The sequence below is a fragment of the Chiloscyllium plagiosum genome, chromosome 38, assembly GCF_004010195.1.
Source record: "Chiloscyllium plagiosum isolate BGI_BamShark_2017 chromosome 38, ASM401019v2, whole genome shotgun sequence".
NCBI classification, from domain to species: domain Eukaryota; kingdom Metazoa; phylum Chordata; class Chondrichthyes; order Orectolobiformes; family Hemiscylliidae; genus Chiloscyllium; species Chiloscyllium plagiosum.
In genome coordinates this window covers 20750922-20774793 of record NC_057747.1, presented here as the reverse complement: position 1 = coordinate 20774793, position 23872 = coordinate 20750922, and the positions used below count along the sequence as shown (strand labels likewise).

General features: G+C 41.9%; 1 protein-coding gene across 9 annotated transcripts in view; it reads right to left on the bottom strand.

Moving 5' to 3' along the window:
• camk2g2 (calcium/calmodulin-dependent protein kinase (CaM kinase) II gamma 2) overlaps positions 1-23872 on the bottom strand; it is a 359232-nt gene that overhangs the window by 22312 nt on the left and 313048 nt on the right. For 4 of the 9 annotated variants that reach the window (XM_043679064.1, XM_043679065.1, XM_043679066.1 and 1 more), the window contains 3 exons: positions 22890-22938; positions 17062-17178; positions 6057-6140 (listed from right to left, as the gene is read on the bottom strand). In XM_043679064.1, the coding sequence (XP_043534999.1) occupies positions 6057-6140; positions 17062-17178; positions 22890-22938 (250 nt within the window). The remainder of the gene's footprint in view (positions 1-6056; positions 6141-17061; positions 17179-22889; positions 22939-23872) is intronic. The other 5 variants (XM_043679070.1, XM_043679071.1, XM_043679072.1 and 2 more) reach the window with 2 other exon arrangements.

Here is a 23872-nt window from a genome sequence, read left to right as displayed (position 1 = left end):
TAGTTCTGAAATAACTGCACGGATGCTAGTATCCTGTCACCAAGTCATCCTTTCTTTACATGTGCACTGTACATGGGCTGTAACCAGCCAGATCAGAGCCAGTCCCTAGATTGAGGAGACCTTCTGAATCTCCTATTTATATCGGTCAGCTAGGGCTCCCTGATTGGCCCAGGTTAACAACCCCAATCATAAAACTCATAGTCAATGAGATCCACTTAGCCATTGGTCCAATCACAACAATTTACGAGTCAGGATTGTGGGTGGCTTGCAAGGGAACTTGAAAGTGGTGGGGTTCCCATATATCTGCTGCACTTGTCCATCCCATGTTGTCAGAAGGGGCAGTATAAACTGTATTTGATGCATACTACTGCCACTGTGCATAAACAGTGGAGGGAGTGAATGTTTAAGGTGGTGAATTTGGTGCGAATCAAGCAAGTTGCTTTGTCCTGAACAGTAGTGAACTTCTGTTGTTGAAGTTTCACTCATCCAGTGAAGTGGAGACTATCCATTGCACTCCTGACTTCTGCCTTGTAGATGGCAGGCAGGTTTTGAGGAATTGGGAAGTGAATTAAAGAACTCTCAGCATCCCACCTGCTCTTGCATCCACAGTTTCAAAGGTCCATTTCCTTAATTAAATAAGATGAGGAGAGAAATTTGTGGATGACTTCAGGAATGTTTTTTTTCTTAAAATGAGCAGTCAACGTGCTTGGAAGAGATCGCCTAATGGGATAACTGGGGGATAACTTGGGAATGAAACTTTGCAATGCGGCAGGCACAAGTCATGGGAATAGCAGTAGATAAATTAGACCCTCAGGCTGGTTTCTTGCTATCTATCTCAAATACTCTGCCCAATAGCAGTAGATAAATTAGACCCTCAGGCTGGTTTCTTGCTATCTATCTCAAATACTCTGCCCAATATCTTTTTGGATAACAGAGATTTACCAATATCAGAAGGAAAATTAACAACAGACTTAGCATTAACTGCTTGAATAAAAGAAAAATTCTGCTGGAAATCTGAAACTTATACAGAAAATGACAGAAAAACTCAGTCGGTCTGATGCTATCCAACTTGTTGAGTTTCTCCTGCATTTTCTGTATTTGTTTTCGCATTAACTACTGTTTGTGAAAGAGAGCTGCTTTGATGTGAAGTACTTATTTCTGACTTCATTTCTGCAAGCCCTAATATACTTATTACATTCAATTGCCTACAACTGGCAGAAACCATTTCTTTCAGTCTGCACTATTCCTCTTTAATACCTTAAGAGATGTTTGAATGCTTTTAGCAGGATGAATTAAAATTAGCCAAAAAGCCTCACTCTCCTGAGTAATTATTGTATTATCATGTAGAGACATCACAGAATCCCTACAGACGGAAGCAGGACATTCAGGCTATCGGGTCAAAACTGACCCTCTGAAGAGCATTCTACTCCCCTATCCCTGTAACCCCACATTTCCCATGACCAATCCACCTAGTTTGAATGCCCCTGGACACTATGGGTATTTTTGCATGGCCAAACCACCTAACCTGCACATCTTTGGACTGTGGGAAGAAACCGGAGAACCTGGAGGAAACCCACGCAGACATGGGGAGAATATACAGACTCCCCACAACAGTTGTCCAGGGTTGGGGTTAGGGTGGAATCGAACCCAGGCCCCTGGCGCAGTGAACCATCATGTCACCCAATGTCCTGTTAATCTGCCACCAGGTCTGAACATACTTTCAAAGATTAATCACTAGTTGAGAGATTTCTCTGCAAATCCACTGTTTAAGAGATATGAAAAGAGACAGAAAAGCTGCAGATGCTGGAATCCAAGATAGATGAGCAGAAGGCTAGAACACAGCAAGCCAGGCAGCATCAGGAGGTGAAGAAGTCAAGGTTTTGAGTGTAACCCTTCTTCAGGACTGGGGGTGAGTATAAGTGGCACTGCAGACAAAAGGGGTGGGGGGATGCAGGGTGGTGAGCTGGGGATAGGTGAAGACAGGTAGAGGGTATGACCTGGATGGTCAATGGGAGGAGTGAATCTGGTAGGTGGCTAGGAGGAATGGAAGGAAGGGGGAGGGTCTGGGAGGAAGTCGAGGGATGGGAAGGGAGGTAATTTGAACTTGGAGAACTCAATGTTGAGTCCTCTGGGCTGAAGGCTGTCCCGGTGGAAGATGAGGTGTTGTTCCTCCAGTTTGCAGTTTGAATCATTGTGGCAATGGTGGAGGCCGAGGATGGTAATGGGGTATGAACAAGCAGCAAGATCAAAGTAGCTAAAGGGAATAACTCTTTATGTTCGACTTATGAGTCAATGAGTTTCATTTGGATTTTAACAATTGAACTGAAACATAGTTCTGTTCTTCCTTAACCGTCACCCTACTTCACTCAGCTACAGCTATAGCTGCTGCGCTGGCGAGATTTTTCTGCACATAATAGCTCCTTGGTGAACAAATCTATTTCCTACGGTCGTGAAGAGGTATGACATGACTTTATGTTAGTGGCATGTCCAAGTTATTGTAGTGACATACTTTTTTTTAATGTGCATGTTGTAGTCTGCAGCTGTGCATAAGGACAAGAAAAGTGTCAGCAAATTTCCTTCCATCATATGGTTGAGGAAGAACCTCTTACTTCTTGGCATTAAGGTTTGTCAGAAGAAATTACAGGTTGATATTCAACTATTTCAACTATGCTCCTGGCTCAGAGGCCGGGATGCTACCCACGACACCACAAGACCTCCGCCATATCTCATGGATTTTAAAGGGGCTTTGAGCACAGTACACTGACCCAGAATGGGACTGCGGTGTCACTGCTATGTTTACAGACCCGTCAACCCCATTTATCTTCAATTCATTCACCAACCCTGGAACTGCCCCAACTCTCAGCACTTTGGGTGCATCTGCAACACAGCGACTGCAACACTCCAAGATGACATCTCATTCTGACTTCCTAAAGAGGTAAGCAATAAACTGAGATCCCGCCATTGCTGCTCACATCCAAACAAAAGAAAATGAGTACCTGCTTCACTAAGCTAAAAAATGGCACAAACATCTAATAAACAGCGACAAGGCCAGGTGACCATAAGAAGTAGGAGCAGCAGTAGGCCATTCATCCCCTCAAGCCTGCTCTGCCATTCAATAGGATCATAGGTGACCCAACATTCCTTAAGCCCAATTCTCGCCCTTTCCCCCAACCTCGATTCCCTGACTGATCGAGAATCCATCTTTCTCAGTCTTAAATATACACAAGGACTCTACCCCAAAGCTCTCAGTGGCAAGGAGCTCCACAGAACTTTATATCCTCAGAGAAGAAATTCCACCTCAGCTCAGGCTTAAGTTAACACCCTTTTATTCTGAGGTTATGCCCCTCTGATCCTGAATTCTGCCATGACGGGGAACATCCTCTCAGCATTTACTCTGTTAAGCACTTTCCTAGTTAGTCCAAACCAGGCTCCATGACATAGGATCACGGAGACCCTTCGATCCACTTTGTCCATGCTGACCAGATATCCTAAATTAATCTAGTCGCATTTGCGAGCATTTGGCCCACATCCCACTAAACCCTTCCTATTCATATACCCATCCAGATGCTTTTAAATGTTCTAATTGTACCAGCCTCCACCACCTCCTCTGGCAGCTGGTTCCATACACACACCACCCTCTATGTGAAAAAGTTGCCCATTAGGTCCCTTTCAAGTCTTTCCCCCTCTCACCTTAAACCTATGCCCTTTAGTTTTGGACTCCCCTAGCCCAGGGAAAAGATAGCCTATTCATCCTATCCATGCCCCTCATGATTTGATAAACTTCTGTAAGGTCACTTCTCAACCCCTGACACTCCAGGGAATATAGCCCCAGCCTCTCCCTATAGTTCGTGAATACAATCTTTGAAGTAAAGGTTTCACTGTTACATTTCTCTTCAATCAATTGTTTGCTCCCTTTAGAATCACAAGTCCAAACAGTGAGGCTATCCCATGGCTATGTTGGTGAATCGGAAGCAGCAGCATTTGAGAAGTCATAAAATCCTCTTGTTATAAAATGGCTGAAAACAGACCCTGCCGGTGAGGGAAAACACGTCCCAAAGGTGGCAGCTTGTTTTCAACAAATAACCACACTGAAGAATAAATACACTTTGTGGTGACTCACTATGTTCTTGTATATTTATTTAAAAATAAATCCTGGAAAATTGAAGCAAAGAAACAGAAATGCTGGCAGTAAACAGCAGGTGCAAGAGCAGATGAAGGACAGGGATAAACCTAGATCAACATGTAGCTGGAGAATAGTTTCATGAAACATTTAACCTTTTATTTCTCTCTTAAGATGATGGTTAACATGCCTTTCATCTTCTACTCTTATTGCTTGGAACTGCTGTTGAATTGTGTGATTCTCTGATGATGGCTCAGAAACATGAACTAGCCCATAGTTCTGGGCTTGAAATGTGTGCTGGCCCAATGCAAGGCAGCAGATATAATAATAAGAGGCCAGAATCACTCAAATACTGTTTTGGAAATGGGGAAATATCACCACCCCACCCACCACTCCCACTTGTAAGATGCTATCAACAAATCGCCAAGGCTTGTTATAGGTTTAAGGTGAGAGGGGAAATATTTAAAAGGGACTGGAGGGGCAACATTTTTACACAGAGGGTGGAGCGTGTATGGAATGAGCTGCCAGAGGAAGTGGTGGAGACTGCTACAATTACAGCATTTAAAATGCATCTGGATGGGGACATGAACAGGAAGGGTTAAGAGGGATATGTGCCAAATACTGGCAAATGGGACTAGATCTGTTTGGATGGCACGTATGAGTTGGGCCGAAGGGTCTGTTTCCATACTGTATGATTCTATGATTGCACTTTCTAAAGCCATGACCTTTACTGACTTGACAGAAAAATGTAACAGTGACATGAAAACACCATCTATTTCAAATTCCCCACCAAGCCATGTACCTTCTCAAAAGCTATAGGGAGAGGCTGAACAGGCACAGGCTATTTTCCCTGGAGTGTCAGAGGCTGAGGAGTGACCTTGTGGAAGTTTATAAAATCATGCATAGGGTGAACAGCCAAGGTCTTTTCCTCAGAGTAGGGGAGTGCAAAACCAGAGGGCAGAGATTTAAAGTGAGAGGGGGAAAGACTTGAAAGGGACCTAAGGGGCAACCTTTTCACATTGAGGTTGGTGCGTGTATGGAATGAGCTGCCAAAAGGTGGTGGTGGAGGCTGGTACAATTACAACATTTAAAAGGCATCTGGATGGATATATGAATAGGAAGGGTTTAGAAGGACTGGAGCGAAATGCTCACAAATGGGACTAGATTAATTTAGGATATCAGATCAGCATGGATGAGTTGGACCAAAGGGTTTGTTTCCGTGCTGTACATCTCTATGACTCTATAACTAGAAATTATATCACTGTTCCTTCGTTGTCCCTGGTCAAAATCCTGGAACTCTCCTCCTAACAGTATAGTGGGTGGATCTAAGCCACATGAGACTGCTGTGGTTTAAGAATGCATCTCACCATTGCCTTCTCAATAACATCTGGAATTAAAATCTAGTCTAACTTTTGCCTAAGACATGTTAACTTTTTATGATTCACTTACAAGAATACGCAAGTCCCTCTGAAGCGTGACACTCCCCAGTCTCTCAGCATGCAAAGTAATTTGCTTTTCTATCACAGGCACCAAATATGAAACAATATGACTGCCTCAAAGATTGTTTCAAAGAAGTGCATAGAGTTCTCTCTTCAAGTAAGCATTGGAATAATTTTCTGTGATTAATTGTAAAGCAGTGTTTAAATTAAACCTGATAGTTGAGAGCAGCTTCCTAGGCAATCAAGAAACAAATTAAAGAGTAATGAACAAATGCAAATTAAAAGTTGACAATCAGAATTTTCTCTGGCACAGTGAAATTATTAAAAGGAAGCTGTGGAGTAAATTAATATGCAAATGCACTATTTTCTAATTCTTTTTATGCAAGTATCAGGATACACAGAAACAAAGATTTGGTATGATTCACTCCAGTTAATCTCTGATGAGAATAGGCACTGAAACTGATTCCCTACTCAGAAAAACCTTTGCCTTCACTTACACTGCGTAGGAGGAGAGGTGGGTAGGAACAGCTCTGAATTATCTGTGTGATTCACTGTACATATGAGTTCCAGACTTTCAGTGGCTGAATACATGTAGGGGGGATGGAGGGGAGGGGGGGGGGGTGGAGGAAAGAGAGAGAGACACATATATGTATACATGTTTAAAAAAATAACCGCACAAAAAAGCAGTGAACACAGCAAAACACAAGCATGGAATTTAAGCTAATAAAACAAGACCATACATAACTTTGAATAAACTGAAAGGCTTGTGCTGAGGGAGATTTGCTAATCATTTCTACATTGAATTCTTAAAGAGCAAGAATTGTAGCGCTGAAAGATGTTGGCTGACATAGAGGAAGGGAGAGTCTGTTTGGATTACTGATTCAATCCTTGGATCAGGAGCTCAATCTAATCTGACTCTGTGCTAGTTGCTCTATATTCTTCAGCCAGGATTATCCAAGATTTTCAGATTGATTTGCTGCACATTGCAGCTAGCAAACCCAGAAAGGAGAAACAAATCACAGAATCCCTATAATGTGGAAGCAGGCCATTTGGTCCATCGAGTCTACATGGCGACCCTGTAACTACTCTTGATTGGTGCACACCAGGTTCATTAAATATCCTTCAGGGAAGCAGACCTGCTGTCCTTATCTGGTCAGGCCAATATGTGACTCCAAAGACATGTTGATTCTTAACTGCCAGTGTATCAGGGATGGGTAATAAATGCTGACTAAGCCAACAACATCAACATTCCATAAACAGACAAACAAAAGAATGACACAACACCTTTGACAGTTGGTGATTGATCAGCATTGACTGTTTCTATAGAGGAAGGCCACCAGAAACCACTACAGTCACTTGGTATGTATAAATCTTTAATATAATAAAATGTCCCCAAGAAGCATTAATTAATCAAAAATCTGGCAATGATCTACAGGAGATATGGTGTTTAGTATCCTATCCTAGGAAGGAACTGCTACAATACAGTGCAATTTCAGCTCCTAATCACTCTTCAATTTTTGATCATTACAAGTAATCAGATTTGCTCAAAATATAATGTCTAAATTGTGACAGTGCCATCAGTGGGGAATTGCAGGAGGGGAGAATTAGTGAACCCATGATAACAGCAGGACTGAGGGATCTGTATTTCAGTTACAAAATAGTTGGGATAACTGTTGGTATTTAATAATTTCCACACAAGACTCCCCTCAGCGATTATTCCAAACCTGCTCTGAAATAGCATCAGCAGCTTTTTTGGAAAGTCTCCATTGGAAAAACCTTAAATCAGAAAATGGCAAAGACTTTCATGACCTGGAGACATTTGACATAATTCCCAACTGATGGATAGCTTTGAGTTCTTTTTGTGAAATTAAGCATTGTAATATAGGATAGACAGGAATCAATTTTCACACGGAAAGATCTCACAAACAGGATTATAATAACAATCATTTATTGGTTATTTGAAGAATAGATACTGGCCAGGACACCGGGGAAGACTCTTCAGCTCTTCTTTGAGGGTTTTTTTCAATGTCCAGCCAAAGAAGAGGAAAAACATGGTTTCAACAGCACAGTGCTCCCATAGCACTATTGTGATGATACAATGGCTTTAAGAGGTGTATTTTGTCCTAGTTTTATTTGACGAAGAAAGGTTGAGACAGAGATGTCAATCAGTCTACTCAGAGCCAATAAACAGTTGAGAGGTCTTGGGTTGTTTTTTGAAATAAAAGATTGCAACAATAGACGCAGCCTGAATAGGTGGGGTCAAGCTCCCAAAGACCAGGATTTTTAGTTTTCATTTTTCAGCAGCAGTTGCTGAGGTTTTAAAGCTGGGTTGGGAAGCTACAGTACCTCTCTCCATGATACTCTCTCTCAGAGTTTTCTCTTGATGTTTTTCCTACAGACTGGAGAATTGCATGTGAGACAATATGTTTTACTGAATTTGCCTTTGCCAAAGATGTGTTTATGGGATGTTACTGTATTGGAACAGTTACTGTTTAGTGATTAAATAATCTATTATTCTGTTAAGTTTTCCAGTAGAGTTAAGTTATTCCAATTTCCTTTTTTTAAACAATAGTTTTTAGATTAGATTAGATTACTTACAGTGTGGAAACAGGCCCTTCGGCCCAACAAGTCCAGAGGAAACCGGAGCACCCGGAGGAAACCCACGCAGACACGGGGAGAATGTGCAAACTCCACACAGTCAGTCGCCTGAGGCGGGAACTGAACCCAGGTCTCTGGCGCTGTGAGGCAGCAGTGCTAACCACTGTGCCACCGTGCCGCCCACTGCCACCGTGCCGCCCACTAGTGTACAAATAAAGTGTGTTTTGCTTCAAGACTGGTAGTTTGACCAAACAAATTGTGTCCAGAATGCAACGCCTGGGACTTGCCTTTAAAATAAGAAAAAGTTTAGGGTCAAGGCTATCATCCTAATATATTTTGAGGGAGTTTGGTCTGGGCCATACACAACACTGAGATGACCAGCTGGCTCTGAAGCTCACATTGCTTCATCAGACAGCTATCTGGCAAATTTTGATAATGAGTCAAGAGGCAATTTTCAGACAAGTGACTAAAAGCCACAATTAACCCTTGGCTGTCAAATTGGTATAAGGTCTGGAATTCTCAACCTTTACAACTTGAGGACAAAAGGGGTACTGACTAAGTCTCGATTGATTCATGGTTGAGGCTAAAAAGTTCTCTCTTGCTACAAAGACATGGCACAGTGGTTCACTGGTTAGCACTGCTGCCTCACAGCGCCAGGGACCCAGATTCAATTCCACCCGTGGGTGACTGTGTGGAGTTTACACATTCTCCTGTGTCTGCATGTATTTTCTCCGCGCTTCGGTTTCTTCCCACAGTCCAAAGATGTGCAGGTTAGGGCGGATTGGCCATGCTAAATTACCCACAGTCTCCAGGGGTATGCAGGTTAGGTGGATTAGCCACGGAAAATGCAGGGTTACAGGGATAGGATAGAAGGTCTGGGTGGGATGTTCTTCAGAGGACTTGATAGGCTAAATGGCCTGCTTCCACACTGCAGGGATTCTATGACAGGCTTTTTGTTGTTGTTCCTTTCTTTTGATTAGCTACCAACAGCATAGCTAACTCTCTGAGAGGTGACAACCATCTTTCTTTTATTTGTTAATGGGATGACGGTGTCACTGGCTGGGCCAGCATTTATTAGGGCCATCCCTAATTACCCTGGAGAAGGCAGCGAGGAGCTGACTCGTTGAACCACTGCAGTCCTGGGGGTGAAAGTGCACCCCACTGGGGGTCCTGGTGGAAATTATCCCACTTCGCTTGCAAATCATCCTAATGTACTCCTTACAGATCAGGAATGAAGAAAATCTGCTTCACAGGTTTTTCACACTGAAGGATGGACACTAGAATATGAACTGGATGTAATCCAATTAATCAAAAACCTTAGAAAAGGTTGACAGAGGGATGTCAAGTTGCATTAAAGGATTGCCTATTCAAGTTAGGGCCAGAGGCAAGAATTTTAATCAGGAATTGACAGCAAAAATCAGCTGAAGTATGGCCAATGGCCATATAATCAATGGCCAATAACTGAAAATCTTGTTGTTGGATATCGAGAGGTGGATACGAGCAGGAGAAGCCCTCAAGGATCTTGTTAACAATAATATTACAAATCGCTTCTTCTATAAAGTATGACTCACAGTCCACATATTTAGCATTATGTGCACTGACCCAAAGGCCGTTGAATAAATGATCCAATTCAAATAGCACTGTAGGGGATAGGCAGGGGAATGTCTGGATTTGTTGGCCTTTTTTCAGAATAGCTGGGCCATTCTGATGAGCAATGAGTTTACCACACAGAAATAAGGACATTTGGTTTTCGGTCTTATTTGTGCCAGCTCTTCAAAAGAGATCATTTAAATTGTCTCAACTTTCCCTCCTCTATCCTCGAGGAGCCCTGCAAATTCCTCCTCTTCAAGTGTCATGCCACAAACAAAACTCATTCTAACTAAGTATTATAATCACAGGGGCTTATTCCAATCCTGCGCATTAATCTCATGTGAAGCAGCAGCAACAACAACATGCATTAATATAGCACCTTCAAAAAAGTCAAACATCAGAATGTGTTTCACAGAATTGTAGATTAAATTAGATTAGATTAGATTAGATTACTTACAGTGTGGAAACAGGCCCTTCGGCCCAACAAGTCCACACCGCCCCGCCGAAGCGCAACCTACCCATACCCCTACATTTACCCCTTACCTAACACTACGGGCAATTTAGCATGGCCAATTCACCTGACCTGCAAATCTTTGGACTGTGGGAGGAAACCGGAGCACCTGGAGGAAACCCACGCAGAAACGGGGAGAATGTGCAAACTCCACACAGTCAGTCGCCTGAGGCGGGAACTGAACCCGGGTCTCTGGCGCTGTGAGGCAGCAGTGCTAACCACTGTGCCACCGTGCCGCCCATACTTTATATTTTTACACCAACTCATGCAGAAGTAAATGTTAGTACAGATTGTCAAAAGAAGTAGGGGTGAAAGCCTGTCATAAAGAATGCCAGAGAATTTGGAAGGCTGTTAATCTGTCTGTTATCCCCTGTGGAAAACACTACAGCAGCTGTTTAAAGTTGGGTGGAGTATGAAGACATGTTTCTTTTGTTAATTCAGCTTTACTGCAACACAGTCGTTGATTAACAAAGCTGAAAGTGAAGTGATGTGTGTAATAGGAGCAAGATAGTCTGTTATTACCCCAGGTGTAATGAGAGAAAAGAAAACAGCTGGTTAACTCAGAACAGATTGAAATAATAGGAATATAGTAAACAATTGTTAAAGAGTGATTAAATAGCAACTTTTCATGTTGATAAACCCTGAACTGAAGCACAAACCAGGGACATTGCTTGGACCTTCAGAATAGCTGCCACTGGGTTTTCAACTTCAACGTGTTTTATAAAAATAAGAACATAAGAACTAGGAACAGGAGGAGCCCACTCAGCCTCTTATTAATGATGGCTGATACAGCATTAATTCCATTTTGCTGCCTGTTCCCCCACACAATCATACAGTCCCTCATTGTTCAAAAACCTGTCTAACAGTCTTGAGAATATGATCAATGGTTCAGCCTCCATTGCTCACTGAGGTAGAGAATTCCAAAGGATTATTAATACTGAGAGAAGGAATTTCTTCATCTTAAACGGAAGACTCATAATTTTGAATGTACCCCATAGTTCTCGGACCCCATCAGGAGCAACACTAGCTCAGCTTCTTCCTAGTCAAGCCCCCCATCCCCCACCTCAGCGACTTGTGTTTCAATAAGATCAAGTGGTTAGTGGTTAGCACTGTTGCCTCACAGCACGAGAGTCCCGGGTTCGATTCCAACCTCGGGTGACTGTCTGTGTGGAGTTTGCACATTCTCCCAGTGTTTGCGTGGGTTTCCTCTGGTTTCCTCCCACAGTCCAAAGGTGTGCAGGTCAGGTGAATTGGCCATGCTTAAATTGGCAATTAGGTGCATTACTCAGAGGGAAAAGGAGTTTGGGTAGGTTACACTTTGGAGGAACGGTGTGGACCTGTTGGGCCGAAGGGCCTGTTTTCACACTGTAGGGAATCTAATTTAATCATCTCACATTCTTCTAAACTCAAACGAGTGCAGGCCCAAACTTGAATGTCTATGATAACCCCTTCATTCCAGGAATCAGCCAAGTGAACCTTCTCTGAACTGCCTGTACAGATGAACTGTCAAGTGTTCAGAATGTCCCTTGTCACTTGGATTCTAGCTCCTTGTACTTCTGCAGAACAATTCACTTTAGACCTCTGTTTTTCTGCACTGGCTAATTTGCAACATGAAAATTGCCCCCGCTGGTGAGGGGCTTTTGCTGGGATCCTGTTGAAACAGGCCAAAAAGTTGGCAAATGGAATAGAATGTGGGAAAATGTGAAGTTGTTCATATTGTAAGGGAGAACAAAAGCACATAGCATTATCTAAATGGAGTACAACTGCAGAAAGCTGCAACACAAAGGGGCTTAGAGATCTCTTAGATGCATAAAATATAGAAAGCCTGGACACAGGTGCAGCAAAAGGCCAGTGGAATGTTGGCATTATTTAAAATGGAATTGGAGTATAAGAGTAGGGATGTCTTGTTGCAACTATGCAAGGTGCTAGTGAGATCACATCTGGAATATTGTGAACAGTTTTGGTGCCATTAATTAAGGAAACAAGTCATTTAATTGGACGCAGTTCACTAAAGATTCACTGATATTATCCTTGGTATGGACAGAGTGTCTTATGAGCAAAGCCTAAATGGATGCGAACTCTACCTCTTGGAATTTAAAAGAATGTGAGGTGATCTTATTGAAACATACAGGTCATTTGTATATGAATAAAAGAGGTATAGATATTAAGTTTGCAGATGACACCAAAATTGGAGGTGTAGTGGACAGCCTAGGAGGTTACCTCAGGATACAAAGGGACCTTAATCAGGTGGGCAAATAGACTGAGGAATGACAGATGGAGCTTAATTTAGATAAATGTGAGATGCTGCATTTTGAAAAGGCAAATCAAGACAGGACTTATACACTTAATGGTAAGGTCCTGGGCAGTGTTGCCAAATAAAGACACCTTGGAGTGCAGGTTCATAGTTCTTTGAAAGTGGAGTTGCAGGTAGATAGGATAGTGAAAACGGCATTTGATATGTTTGCCTTTATTGATCAGCGTATTGAGATAGGAGTTGAGAGGTCATGTTGTGGCTGTACAGGACATTAGTTAAGCCACTTTTGGAACACTGCGTTCAATTCTGGTCTCCCTGCTATAGGAAGGATGTTGTGAAACTTGAAAGAGTTCAGAAAAGATTTACAAGGAGGTTGGTCAGGATTGGAGTGTTTGAGCTTTGGGAGAGGGTGAATAGGCTAAGGCTATTTTCCATGGAGTGTCGGAGGCTGAGGGGTGACCTTATAGAGGTTTATAAAATCATATGGGGCATGGATAGGGTAAATAGACAAAGTCTTTTCCTCAGGGTAGGGGAGTCCTAAACTGGAGGGGATAGGATTAAGGTGAGAGGTGAAAGATGTACGAGGGACCTAAGGGGAAATCTTTTCACACAGCGAGTGGTGCATATGTGGAAATGAGCTGCCAGAGGAAGAGATAGAGGCTGGTACAATAACAACATTTAAAATGCATCTGGATGGGTGCATGAAAAGGAAGGATTTAGAGGGATATAGGCCAAATCCTGGCAAATGGACTAGATCAGTTTAGGATATCTGGTTGGCATGGATGAGTTGGATTGAAGAGTCTGTTTCCATGCTGTCCTGGGTAAATGCTGAGAGGATGTTTCCCCTAATGGAAGAGTCTAGGTCCAGAGGGCATCGTCTCAAATTAAGGGACACCCAATTTAAGACTGAGATGAGGAGGAATTTCTTCTCTCAGAGGGTGGTGAGTCTTTGAAATTCTTTGCCATGGTGAGCTGTGGGGGCAGAGTCCTTCTGTATACTTAAAGCTGAGATAGATTCTTGATCAATGATTATGGAAAAGGGTAGGAAAACGTACGTAAGGAATGTTGGATCACCCATGATTCTCCTGAATGGCAGAGCAGGCCTGAGGGGCCGAATGACCTCCTCCTATTTCTTACTGCCTTATGGCAAATGGAGACATCAGCAGTTTCGAGAAGTATACACTGAGGATGTTAAGTCAAAACATTCAAAGAATTCTGATTTCCTTATATAATCTCCAAGCTTGTCACAGGGAGGTCTTGATCTCCTGCTTTTAAAGAATAATTAGTAAAGTCACCCTCGTCTCAGAGGACCATAGGGCTGCTCTCTCATTCGAGAGAGATAACTGGAGATAGTTTACCCTGAGGGTCACTGCACCTCAGATAAGGGAAGAGGTTGAAAATCAGGGACCTTTGTGGTAACCTCAGTCGGTGCGGGAACTGAAGTTGAGCTGTTGGTGTAATTGTACACCTTCTCTCTCTCTCCACCTTTAAGATGCTTCTTAAAATCTTTCGCTTTGTCCAATCTTTTGGCCTCATCCTAACGTTTCATCTTTGACTCACTGTATGTTTTCTGATTACCTTCCCGGAAACCAACGTAGGATGTTTTGCTACATTAAAGACATCAATGAAATGCAGATTGTTATTGTAGCAGCCATTGTGCTTGACACTGAGACAGTGATGGAGTGGTTTCTGGTATTGGCTGGAGCACCAACTCTGCCCACAGGGATTGTTATTGTACAGGGAATGCCATTAGATTAGATTAGATTCCCTACAGTGTGGAAACAGGCCCTTCGGCCCAACAAGTCCACACCGACCCTCTGAAGAGTAACCCACCCAGTCCTATTTCCCTCTGACTAATGCACCTAACACCATGGGCAATTTAACATGGCCAATTCACCTAATCTTTGGACTGTGGGAGGAAACTGGAGCACCCGGAGGAAACCCACGCAGGCACGGGGAGAATGTGCAAACTCCACACAGACAGTCGCCCGAAGCTGGAATCGAACCCCGGTCCCTGGTGCTGTGATAAACAATGTATCATTTTTAATTTTTTTTTGGTCTCTAAGTGATGCTAATTATTTGGGAAAATGCAACTTTTCTAACATTAATGAATGACATTAATATTAGTAATGTTCATTAATAATAAGTACAAGGTAATCATAGATATACCAGGCTCAGACATATAGTTATACTAGTTAAGGAATAATCTATCTTCTGTAGGTGTTCCCACCCAAGTGCTCACAAGAATTTCTCTAGTTCCAGTGTGGTTTAATCCAGTCTGGAGTTGTTTGGTCTTTTGTGAATCTGTCCACACTGTGTTATTTGTACATAGTGATGTGCAGCTCTGTGACATCATCACAAAGTGGCTCCAAGGTCCCAGAGACCTTACACCACAACACCTACCATGAAGCACTGGAACTGTGCTGGATATCGCACCTTTTAATAGGAACAGCAGAACAGGGACAATATGTTGCTCATTGGAAAATTGAAGAGTAGCTTTTTAACTTGAAATGAAAAGGTCACGAAAGGAGGAGATACATCGTGTTGACTGCAGTAGTGTAAGAGGACAACTCATCATCCCTTTCTCAAGGACAATTAAGGATGGACAATATATGCTAATTTAGCCTGCAATGCCCAATTCCCATTTACGAATAATTAGGCAAACCTCAGGGAGCTGTCTGGGGACATTTGCTATTTATGACTTAGACACCAATACTGTCAGCAACACTTGCTCTTTTGCGGATGATACAATAAGAATGCATAGGTTGCATCATAAAGATCAAGTTCTCTTCTGAGCAAATAGATTTTGGTGCAAAATTGATTTTTACAGGAGCATGGGACGAGACGTGTATGTTAAATGGGACAACAGTGTAAGTTATTAATCACAAGGAGATTGGTGATTTTCCAAAGAATGAATTTATCAAGATGTCAGTGTCACTAGAATGGAGTCAGGTTGGCAAATTGTGATTCATTAGCAGCAGGATGAGTATAAATCAATGAGGTTGCACTGTTGATGAAAAGGGCATTGGACGATTTTGATCAAACACACTACTTGCAGCTTAATCACTTATTCATAGACAGGACGCTGCTGCCCATGAATGAGGACAGGGTCAAATTTTAAACACGAACCCTGGTGTCAGGCATCTAAATTATGAGGAAGGTTTAAGATGTTATGAACAAAATCAGAAATTATTGTAAATGTTAAGCAGGTCTGGCAGCATCTGTGGAGAGAAATCAGAGTTAATGGGCGGCATGGTTGCACAATGGTTAGCAGTGCTGCCTCACAGCACCAGAGTCCCAGGTTCAATTCCCGCCTCAGGCAACTGTCTGTGTGGAGTTTGCACATTCTCCCAGTGTCTGTGTGGATTTCCTCTGGGTGCTCCAGTTTCCTCCCACATTCCAAAATGTGCAGGTTAGGTGAATTGGCCATGCTAAATTGCCCGTAGTGTTAGGTGAAGGGGAAAATGTAGGGGAATGGTTCTGGGTGGGTTGCTCTTCGGAGGGTCAGTGTGGACTTGTTGGGCTGAAGGGTCTGTTTCCACACTGTAAGAAATCTAATCTAATCTTAATATTTTGGGTCGAGTGACCCTTCTCAGAAGGCTCACTGGATCCAAAACGTTAACTCTGATTTCTCTCCACAGATGCTGTCAGATCTGCTGAGCTTTTACAACAACTTCTGTTATTGTTTCTGATTTATAGCATTTGCTGTTTTTTCAGTTTTTAAGATGTTATGTTTGCTTTCAATGCATGATAGATTTTGGGGAAGCCATTTGGGTATAAATTCAGTGTAATTGATGTTATCCAAAATCCATCAAGAACAGTAATGAGAAAGTTTTACATCCTATTCTGCCACTGTAAATACTGAGATCCAGAAGATCAAAATTCCGTTGCTGATCTTACAAAGCCTTCTACTGTAATATCAGTGCAACGAATATGAACTCCCACTTACAGGTTTGTAACAAACTCTATGAGAGGGTGACAAGAGATAAGAAGAGAAGTGTGTCCGTAAGAAGAGAGGCTGAGGACATGTGCTAGTGCACAGACTGGGACAAGGAGGCTGCTGACTCAGCCTCCTGCTATTGCTGTTCTGTAAAAGAGCCACTGGAGAGTGCCAAGAGCAAGCTAGTCAGGCAATCGCAGTGCACAAACCTACAACTCCTGTGCATGCTCCTTTGTAACACTGATGATAATGGTTAGCTAATAGCGTTGTAGGTGGAAAAGATAATACACATTTGCAGCTTAGAAGGCTCATTAAAATGAAAGCAACCAAGCTAAATGGATTGTTATTGTTATCTAAAGCAAACTGTATACCTTTGTAAGTTTAACACTGGCTACAAGCGCGCACACACACTTACAAAGCTTGAAGTTTGCAAAGTAGATTGCAAAGTCCAAGTGAAAAATCTTAGAAGTCAGCTGACTAGCACACCTTTGATCACAATCCAATTTCCGACTTGGCATGCAAAATCCTAAGGTGAGTACCACTTCACGCAACACCACACAACACACACTGGAGGGCAGCAAACAAGGATGATGATTGCTGCTCACTTACAGGGCGTCACCTCAGGGGGCTGATCAGTATGAACTGATTCGGCTGAATGCAAGGCAGTGGACTGACTCTTTGTAAGACCATTACTGTCATCGCCGGCATCAGGTGCGGATGCTGGCGCTCATTGCGCAGTAGCATTGTGGAGAACAAACAGCCGTTACAAACAGGAGACAGACAACATGAAAATAAAACAGCACAAAAAGTAAAACATATCCTTTTGTACCAGCGTGTAATAAAGGGTGTGGGTGGGAGGAAAATCAATGAATGATTTAACATTTGTTCTATTTGAAGTGAATAAAAACATTTATTTTCACATTATCGTTATTCAAAATCACATCAGCACATGCACACACAAAACTGCTCATACTTTTTATCTAATTCATATATTGATTGTTAACTACATGTACACTGAGTTGTGAATTCTCACTTGGCTTCAGAAATGTTTCAATGGAAAATGTAAAGTTGGTATATACACACACCATTTATTTTGGAATCTGGATTTTGAACTAGATAGGTTTGTCCTGTATGTGTGAGGGGTTTAATTATTAACTTGCAATGCATTCTAAAGTTATTGTGTGTTTTTTTTTTAAAAAACAAATAGTATTGCTTTTGGAGGCTAGTGGGAATTTGTTTACATTGGGAGAGGTTTGATGAGTGAACAAGGTAAGCAGTGTAGTGTATTGAGCTTCAGTTAGAAAGATCCAGTATATCTTTTTTGGCTTGAGGCAACAATGCCTCCAATTTTGTCAACCACTGCTTGGATCTCTGAAGTCCATGCACGGCAATGATTGGAGAAACTAGTAGTGAATGGTGTGTGCAGACCTGACAGGAGGGAACATTGTTCAGGAAATCACCCACAGTTTGGAAAGCCCTTCTCCTTTCAGTTTTGCAGAAGTCCTGGTTGAAACTGGTTATGGAAAACAGTTTCTCCTGAAGGAGGAGGATAGGTTTGCTCAGTTAAGAAACAGGTTATGTCAGCTTAAGGAGTGTAGTTATAAAATACTAGATCTGAACTGTTTGGTTAAAACCATAAAGCATTTACTTGAAACTGAGAAAATTTAAGTTCGTGTCAATAAAGATTCAAGGATGAGTCTATCATGTTTTCAAGGCTGAGAATTGAAGCATCCATTAAGTTAATCACTATAGATATGATTGAGAAGAGTGATATTGAAATCAATAGAATAGTAATTTACCTTGGGATTTGCAATTTTTAAACTCATGTTATATGCATATAATTTGGTTTATTCTATTTTATTTTCACTTCTTTTGTGTAGTAAACTTCTGTTTTATTGTTAAAACCAAATCTGCAGCACTTGTGTTTCAGTGAAGACCACCTTGTTAAAACCATATTGACCTATCAAGTTAGATTTAAGTATGGGATCTGACTTGTCCAGTGATAACATCAGCTGGGATCATAACAATGACAGTCCTGTGCCAGCAATATCTAACCCTAATTCAAAACTAATCACAGCTTGCCATTCGGTCTTAGCAGTAGCAGTCAATGCTGATGTTATTACAGGATTCCTGTGTGCAATGCAAATTTTTTTCTTGGTTTGAAATTTATGGAACTGACAACATTCACAGTATTTTAAAAATGTATATGTTTATGTTTTAGGATTTACAATGGCTAGCACTGCTTTGTGCTGTACCTTGTCCTCTTCTCTTTTCAGCTTATCCTGGGATTTTCCATGGGATTGCCACAATGCTGGGTTGGTTAGCCTTCTCCCTTTCCTCCCATCATTCACCCATTCCTCTGCAGTCCCACTGCATTAATTCTCTCACCATCGGATTCTGCCATCTGGTGTTCGAGCCTCCTTTCCTCCTTCTTCCTGCAACTCTCTCACTTGCCCCACCACATTTCCATCCTCAGGCCACAACAGATGACCAGACCGTTTCAATCTCTCTTTGGCTGTTTCCTTTGATGCTGCCAGTACCTTCACTGACCCTCCGGTGTGCTGGTTTCTGATTTTGCCCTTCCTTGTTACTCCATGCATTCATCTCTTTATCTGAATTTCATTAGTATCCAATTATTGCTCTTGATGTAGCCCAATAAAGTGAGGTCAGTCTCACTACCATCCTGTAAATGTTTCTCAAGAGCTATACCTATCTATCGCACACCACTCCATTGCACGTTTTCCAGTTAGTTCCACGACAGCTAATCATTCCCTGAATCTCCATTTCCAAAATTCAATCTTTTGCCATCACTAATCCCAGGTACCTGGGACTAATCCTTCTGGGGTTTCAGTGGCAAATTGATAACATCATCAGACCAGTAATCCAGAAGCCCAGGCTAACGGTCCAGTGACATGTGTTCAAACCCCACCGTGGCAGATGGTGAAATTTAAATTCAACGTAAGAAGCTGGCCCAATGGTGACGACTGTCAATTTTCATAACAACCTATTTGGTTCTTTAGGGAAGGAAATCTGCCATCATTCCCTGGTCTGGCCTACATGTGACTGAAGACCCACAGCAATGTGGCTGGCTCTCTGTGCATTTAGGGACTGGCAATAAATGCTGACCTTGCCATTGAGAGCAATAACCTGCGAGCAATTTTTTTAAAAGCCAGTGGTGTAAGCAGGCCGTATGCCTTGTTGCTAGTTTCAAAACATAATAACATGGGGTAGAGTCACATTGGTCAGAAAGGTCACCTGTCTGTAAAATGTCAAATCCGAAACCGATGGATATTATGAGAGGTTCACGCTGTGTTAGCTGTCGCCATATCACGAGCACACCAACTGAATTGCCATCATTCTAAAGGTGTCACAGAGCATCCCTGTGTTAGTGGTCACTGAATGCAATGTTAGAGGGGCAAAGATATCATCACGTGTGGTGCTAGAAAGGAAGGTCCTGAATAAGAGCTTATGCTCAAAATGTCAACTCTCCTGCTCCTCAGATGCTGCCTGACCAGCTGTGCTTTTCCAGTACCACACATTTTGACTCTGATCTCCAGCATCTACAGTCGTCATTTTCTCAAAGGTGTCATCACCTGGAGCAAAATGGCTACAATCCACTTGCTGACGTCGGCACCATATTTCGTTATATCAAATGCACAACAGAGCTTACAAGAAAAAGAAATTTAATTAATCTCATCTGCAAATAATTAAGAAACTTCTACCAGACAGGTGCAAGCTACTCCCAAATCTACTTGCAACCCAACAGTAAATGAACGATCCAAATTTCATGGAAGAGACAAGATAGCTGAACGGTTCTCTGTAATGCGAAAGGGAATATGAGATAACTATTGATGCATTGGATGACAGCTTTCCAACTGCAGGGCTCATATTGTGATATATGTTGCTGGACTGGTAATCTAGAGATCTCTACGATACCTCCAGAGAGATGTTCAGAAACAAAATACTATTGGTTAAAGCAAGTCTATGTTTAAAAATATAACTCCACCAAAGCTTTAGTTTACATGCATGACACGGAGTTGGAGAATGATACCCTGGCCTACTAGCTTGTCCTTCTATCAACTTTGATGGTACTAGCTTTTTTTTTTGTCATAGTTAGCATAAGTATTTCTATATTGCCCTAAGGCACAACGCACTTATGATGTTTTAGCATCCACTGCATTCAGAATAGTTAGTGACTGGGACTCTGGAAAAATAGCTGTCATCAGATTCTAAGGCTGCAACTGCACTGCTAAAGCATGCAGCCCAAAAAAACATCATTTCTTTCATCAGTTTGTTTTGATTTCTTGGAATCTTCTGGGTCTTACTCGAGGAGATGGCTTGCCTCCTGAGGATGGATTTGTTCTTGCTTTGTGATAACAACTTCCCAGCCTGACATCATGGGCTACAGACCTCCTACTGACAGGTCTAAAGGGTGAAGCTCATGCCTGCTCTGTTAAAGGTTGCCACACAGAATATCACTTCTGATGCAAGAAACTTGCCCCTCTCACTTTTAAGCCAACCCAGTCAAATCTTTCCAAGATCTCCACAGATGTCCTGCATAGCACATTTCCACAGACAGCCACATATAGTGAGAACTGAATACATCGCGTTATTGCATGTGCTGCTGATCTGTTACTTGCTTTGTAAGTGTGACGCTGGGGGAACGGTGAGCATTGTCAGTGTATGGTGAGTTCTGAGCTCACAATGCTCTTACATTGTATATCATTGTAGCCAAGTTTGAAAGATGAGATTATTTTGTTCATCAAAAGATTAAATAGATGCATGCTTTTTGATATCAGCAGCAACATTTTTCTTTTGAAGTCAAAAGATATCTTTCATTCTGAAAACGTATAGGTTTGACAACATTCAAATCCTTCTTTGAGATCCATCCCTTCTTTGAGATCCATTGTCGTCTTTGCAGCATCCAGTGACAATGACAGATGCAGATGTTTGGGAGTGCAAAAATGAAAGGTCTGCTGAAGAGTCATTTAGACTCGAAACGTTAGCTTGCTCTCTCTCCATGAATGCTGCCTAACCCGCTGTGATCTCCAACATTTTTTGTTTTCAGTTCTTTCTAATGTGTTTTCTGCTCTGTGAACACAGAACATGGCTACTGATGTAGGTGAGGAGGAAAGGGAGTTGACCTGTCTTCTGGCCTGTAGTCAGCTGTGTGTTTATTAAGAAATGTGAGCAATCTTGCTACTTAAATATCTTATAAGAAAGTTAACAGCTTAGACCTCCTACAGTTTAATTCTGCTTTAAGTGTCACCTTTAAGATCATCGAGTGCTAATCAATGCATAGCACCCCTACAGATCTACAATTTCTTTGATTGTTAATATCAGCAAACGTTTGGTATCAGGGTGCAGTTTGCCAAATGCAATGATGATGTGCACACACAACAAGGCAGCAAGATAGCTTGGAGGCAGTTTGACAGATGAATTATGGGGACGATAAACACTGATCAATGATTTCAAAAAACACAGAGTGCCTTTAGGAACTGCATTTTGAGTGATTCGTTTTCATAATTGCTCTCCCTCTCTGAAAATGGTTGTTGGTCAGGCTTCACATTAAGTAGCATTCTTAATGTGAAATTGTATTTTCCACCCAAAGCCGTCAGGTTTCTGTGATACTCAATCCTGCTGTGTATGACCAAAGGATCTTATAACAGAGTTACTACATCTCCAAGTAGAGTGCCTGACAGTCCAATCGCACAACCAATGCAGAACTACCATCTCCATCAGAACCTCACACAGCTAACCTGTAGGTTGGTTGTTGGAATTGATCTTATAACATTGCTTCAAATAACCTCAAATTCTACTTTATCACATTGGCATACACGTTCCCTTGCTGTAGTTTGAGACAATGCTCGTTGCTGCTGGAATGATATAACCACAGCCATTGTGATGCTTGAAGCCTAAATGTTGTTTTCAGTTGATGTCTATTCCCAACATTGCAAGTAGGATTTAAACCAAACACATAACAATAAAAGCAAACTTAAGGGAGAAGATAGCAAGCAAAATGAGAATGATGAATGACTACAGAGACCATAGATGAATAGGTCACGCTTCTGTGTTCACATGTAAGTCATACAGTCATTTGCAGTGCTTTGGCATTTAACTAGAAATCGCTTGGGTGTCTGATCTGCAATGCTCGAGACATCATGGAAGCGAAGATAAATCCACCTTCACACATGGCTCCGTGTAGACAGACAGACAGACAGACACACACACACACACACACCGCTTCCTAATTCAAGTAAGCAAGTTGAAACCCAACTTTTTAAAAAGATGTATAAATATTCAGAACAACAGAGTGTAACCTTATCAAACAAAAACTGAGGAAGATAACTGGCTGGAGTTTATCAGCGGGTCTGAATAATTACATAGGTCCCTCTGGCACAGGTTAAAATACTGGCTCAGCATTAATAAACACCTACCTTTCCCCTCCTCATCTTCAGTGGTTGTGTTGCAGCTCTCTGTTGACCCCTAGGAAACAGAAACACTTTTCAAAACCAGAACAGTCAAACAGACATAATCCTGATTTCCACTTAAGGAATGAAGAGCAAAACCAGAAACATTTGACATTGATATTGATAGTGCCAGCTTAACAGTTCAATTGATTCAATCAGCCACAAACTCTAATATACTATAATAATTATCTTTAATTTGATTCATACATAGAATTCAAGGTCTTTTCACCATGTGCAAAGTGGATTTTGAAGCTAGTCTTCTGCATTTCTCTGAGCGAAACAAGCTACTTGCCGTCAGAGGTCTTCCACCGACCAACTTACAGCAGCAGTCTGTTTTACAACAAACAGCCAAACAAACTAAGTCTGTTTACAGTGTCAATTTAAAAAGTCAAAACTCACACAATACCAGATTATAGTCCAACAGGTTTATTTGAAATCAAAAGTTTTTGGGGCACTGCTCCTTCGTCACAGAACACACAAGTAAAACAAGAGAATGCTCCTGATAAGAGCAAGGTCATGTCTCCAACAGAATGCAGCAAGTGCAGGGTACTTGGATAATATGGATTTTGGACATAAAACCAATCCCAACCATTTTCCAGAGTGTAATCCTGAGGTGCAACTGATATTGCTGTCACTCTAGGAAACTACCTACAGATGGAACCGCACAGATTTATAGCTTATGGGACCAGTTGGTGAAGATCAGTCATTGAGTGCACACAGCAACAAGTGCAGTTGTGTAATTAAAATAACATATTATTTTACAGGACGCAAGCACTGCTGCTAAGGCCAGCATTTGGTAAGGGCAGCACGGTGGCTCAGTAGTTAGCACCGTTGCCTCACAGCGCCAGGGACCAGGGTTCGATTCCAGCCTCGGGTGATAGTTTGAAACTTGCATATTCTCCCTGTGTGTGCGTGGGTTTCCTCCCACAGTCCAAAGATGTGCAGTTAAG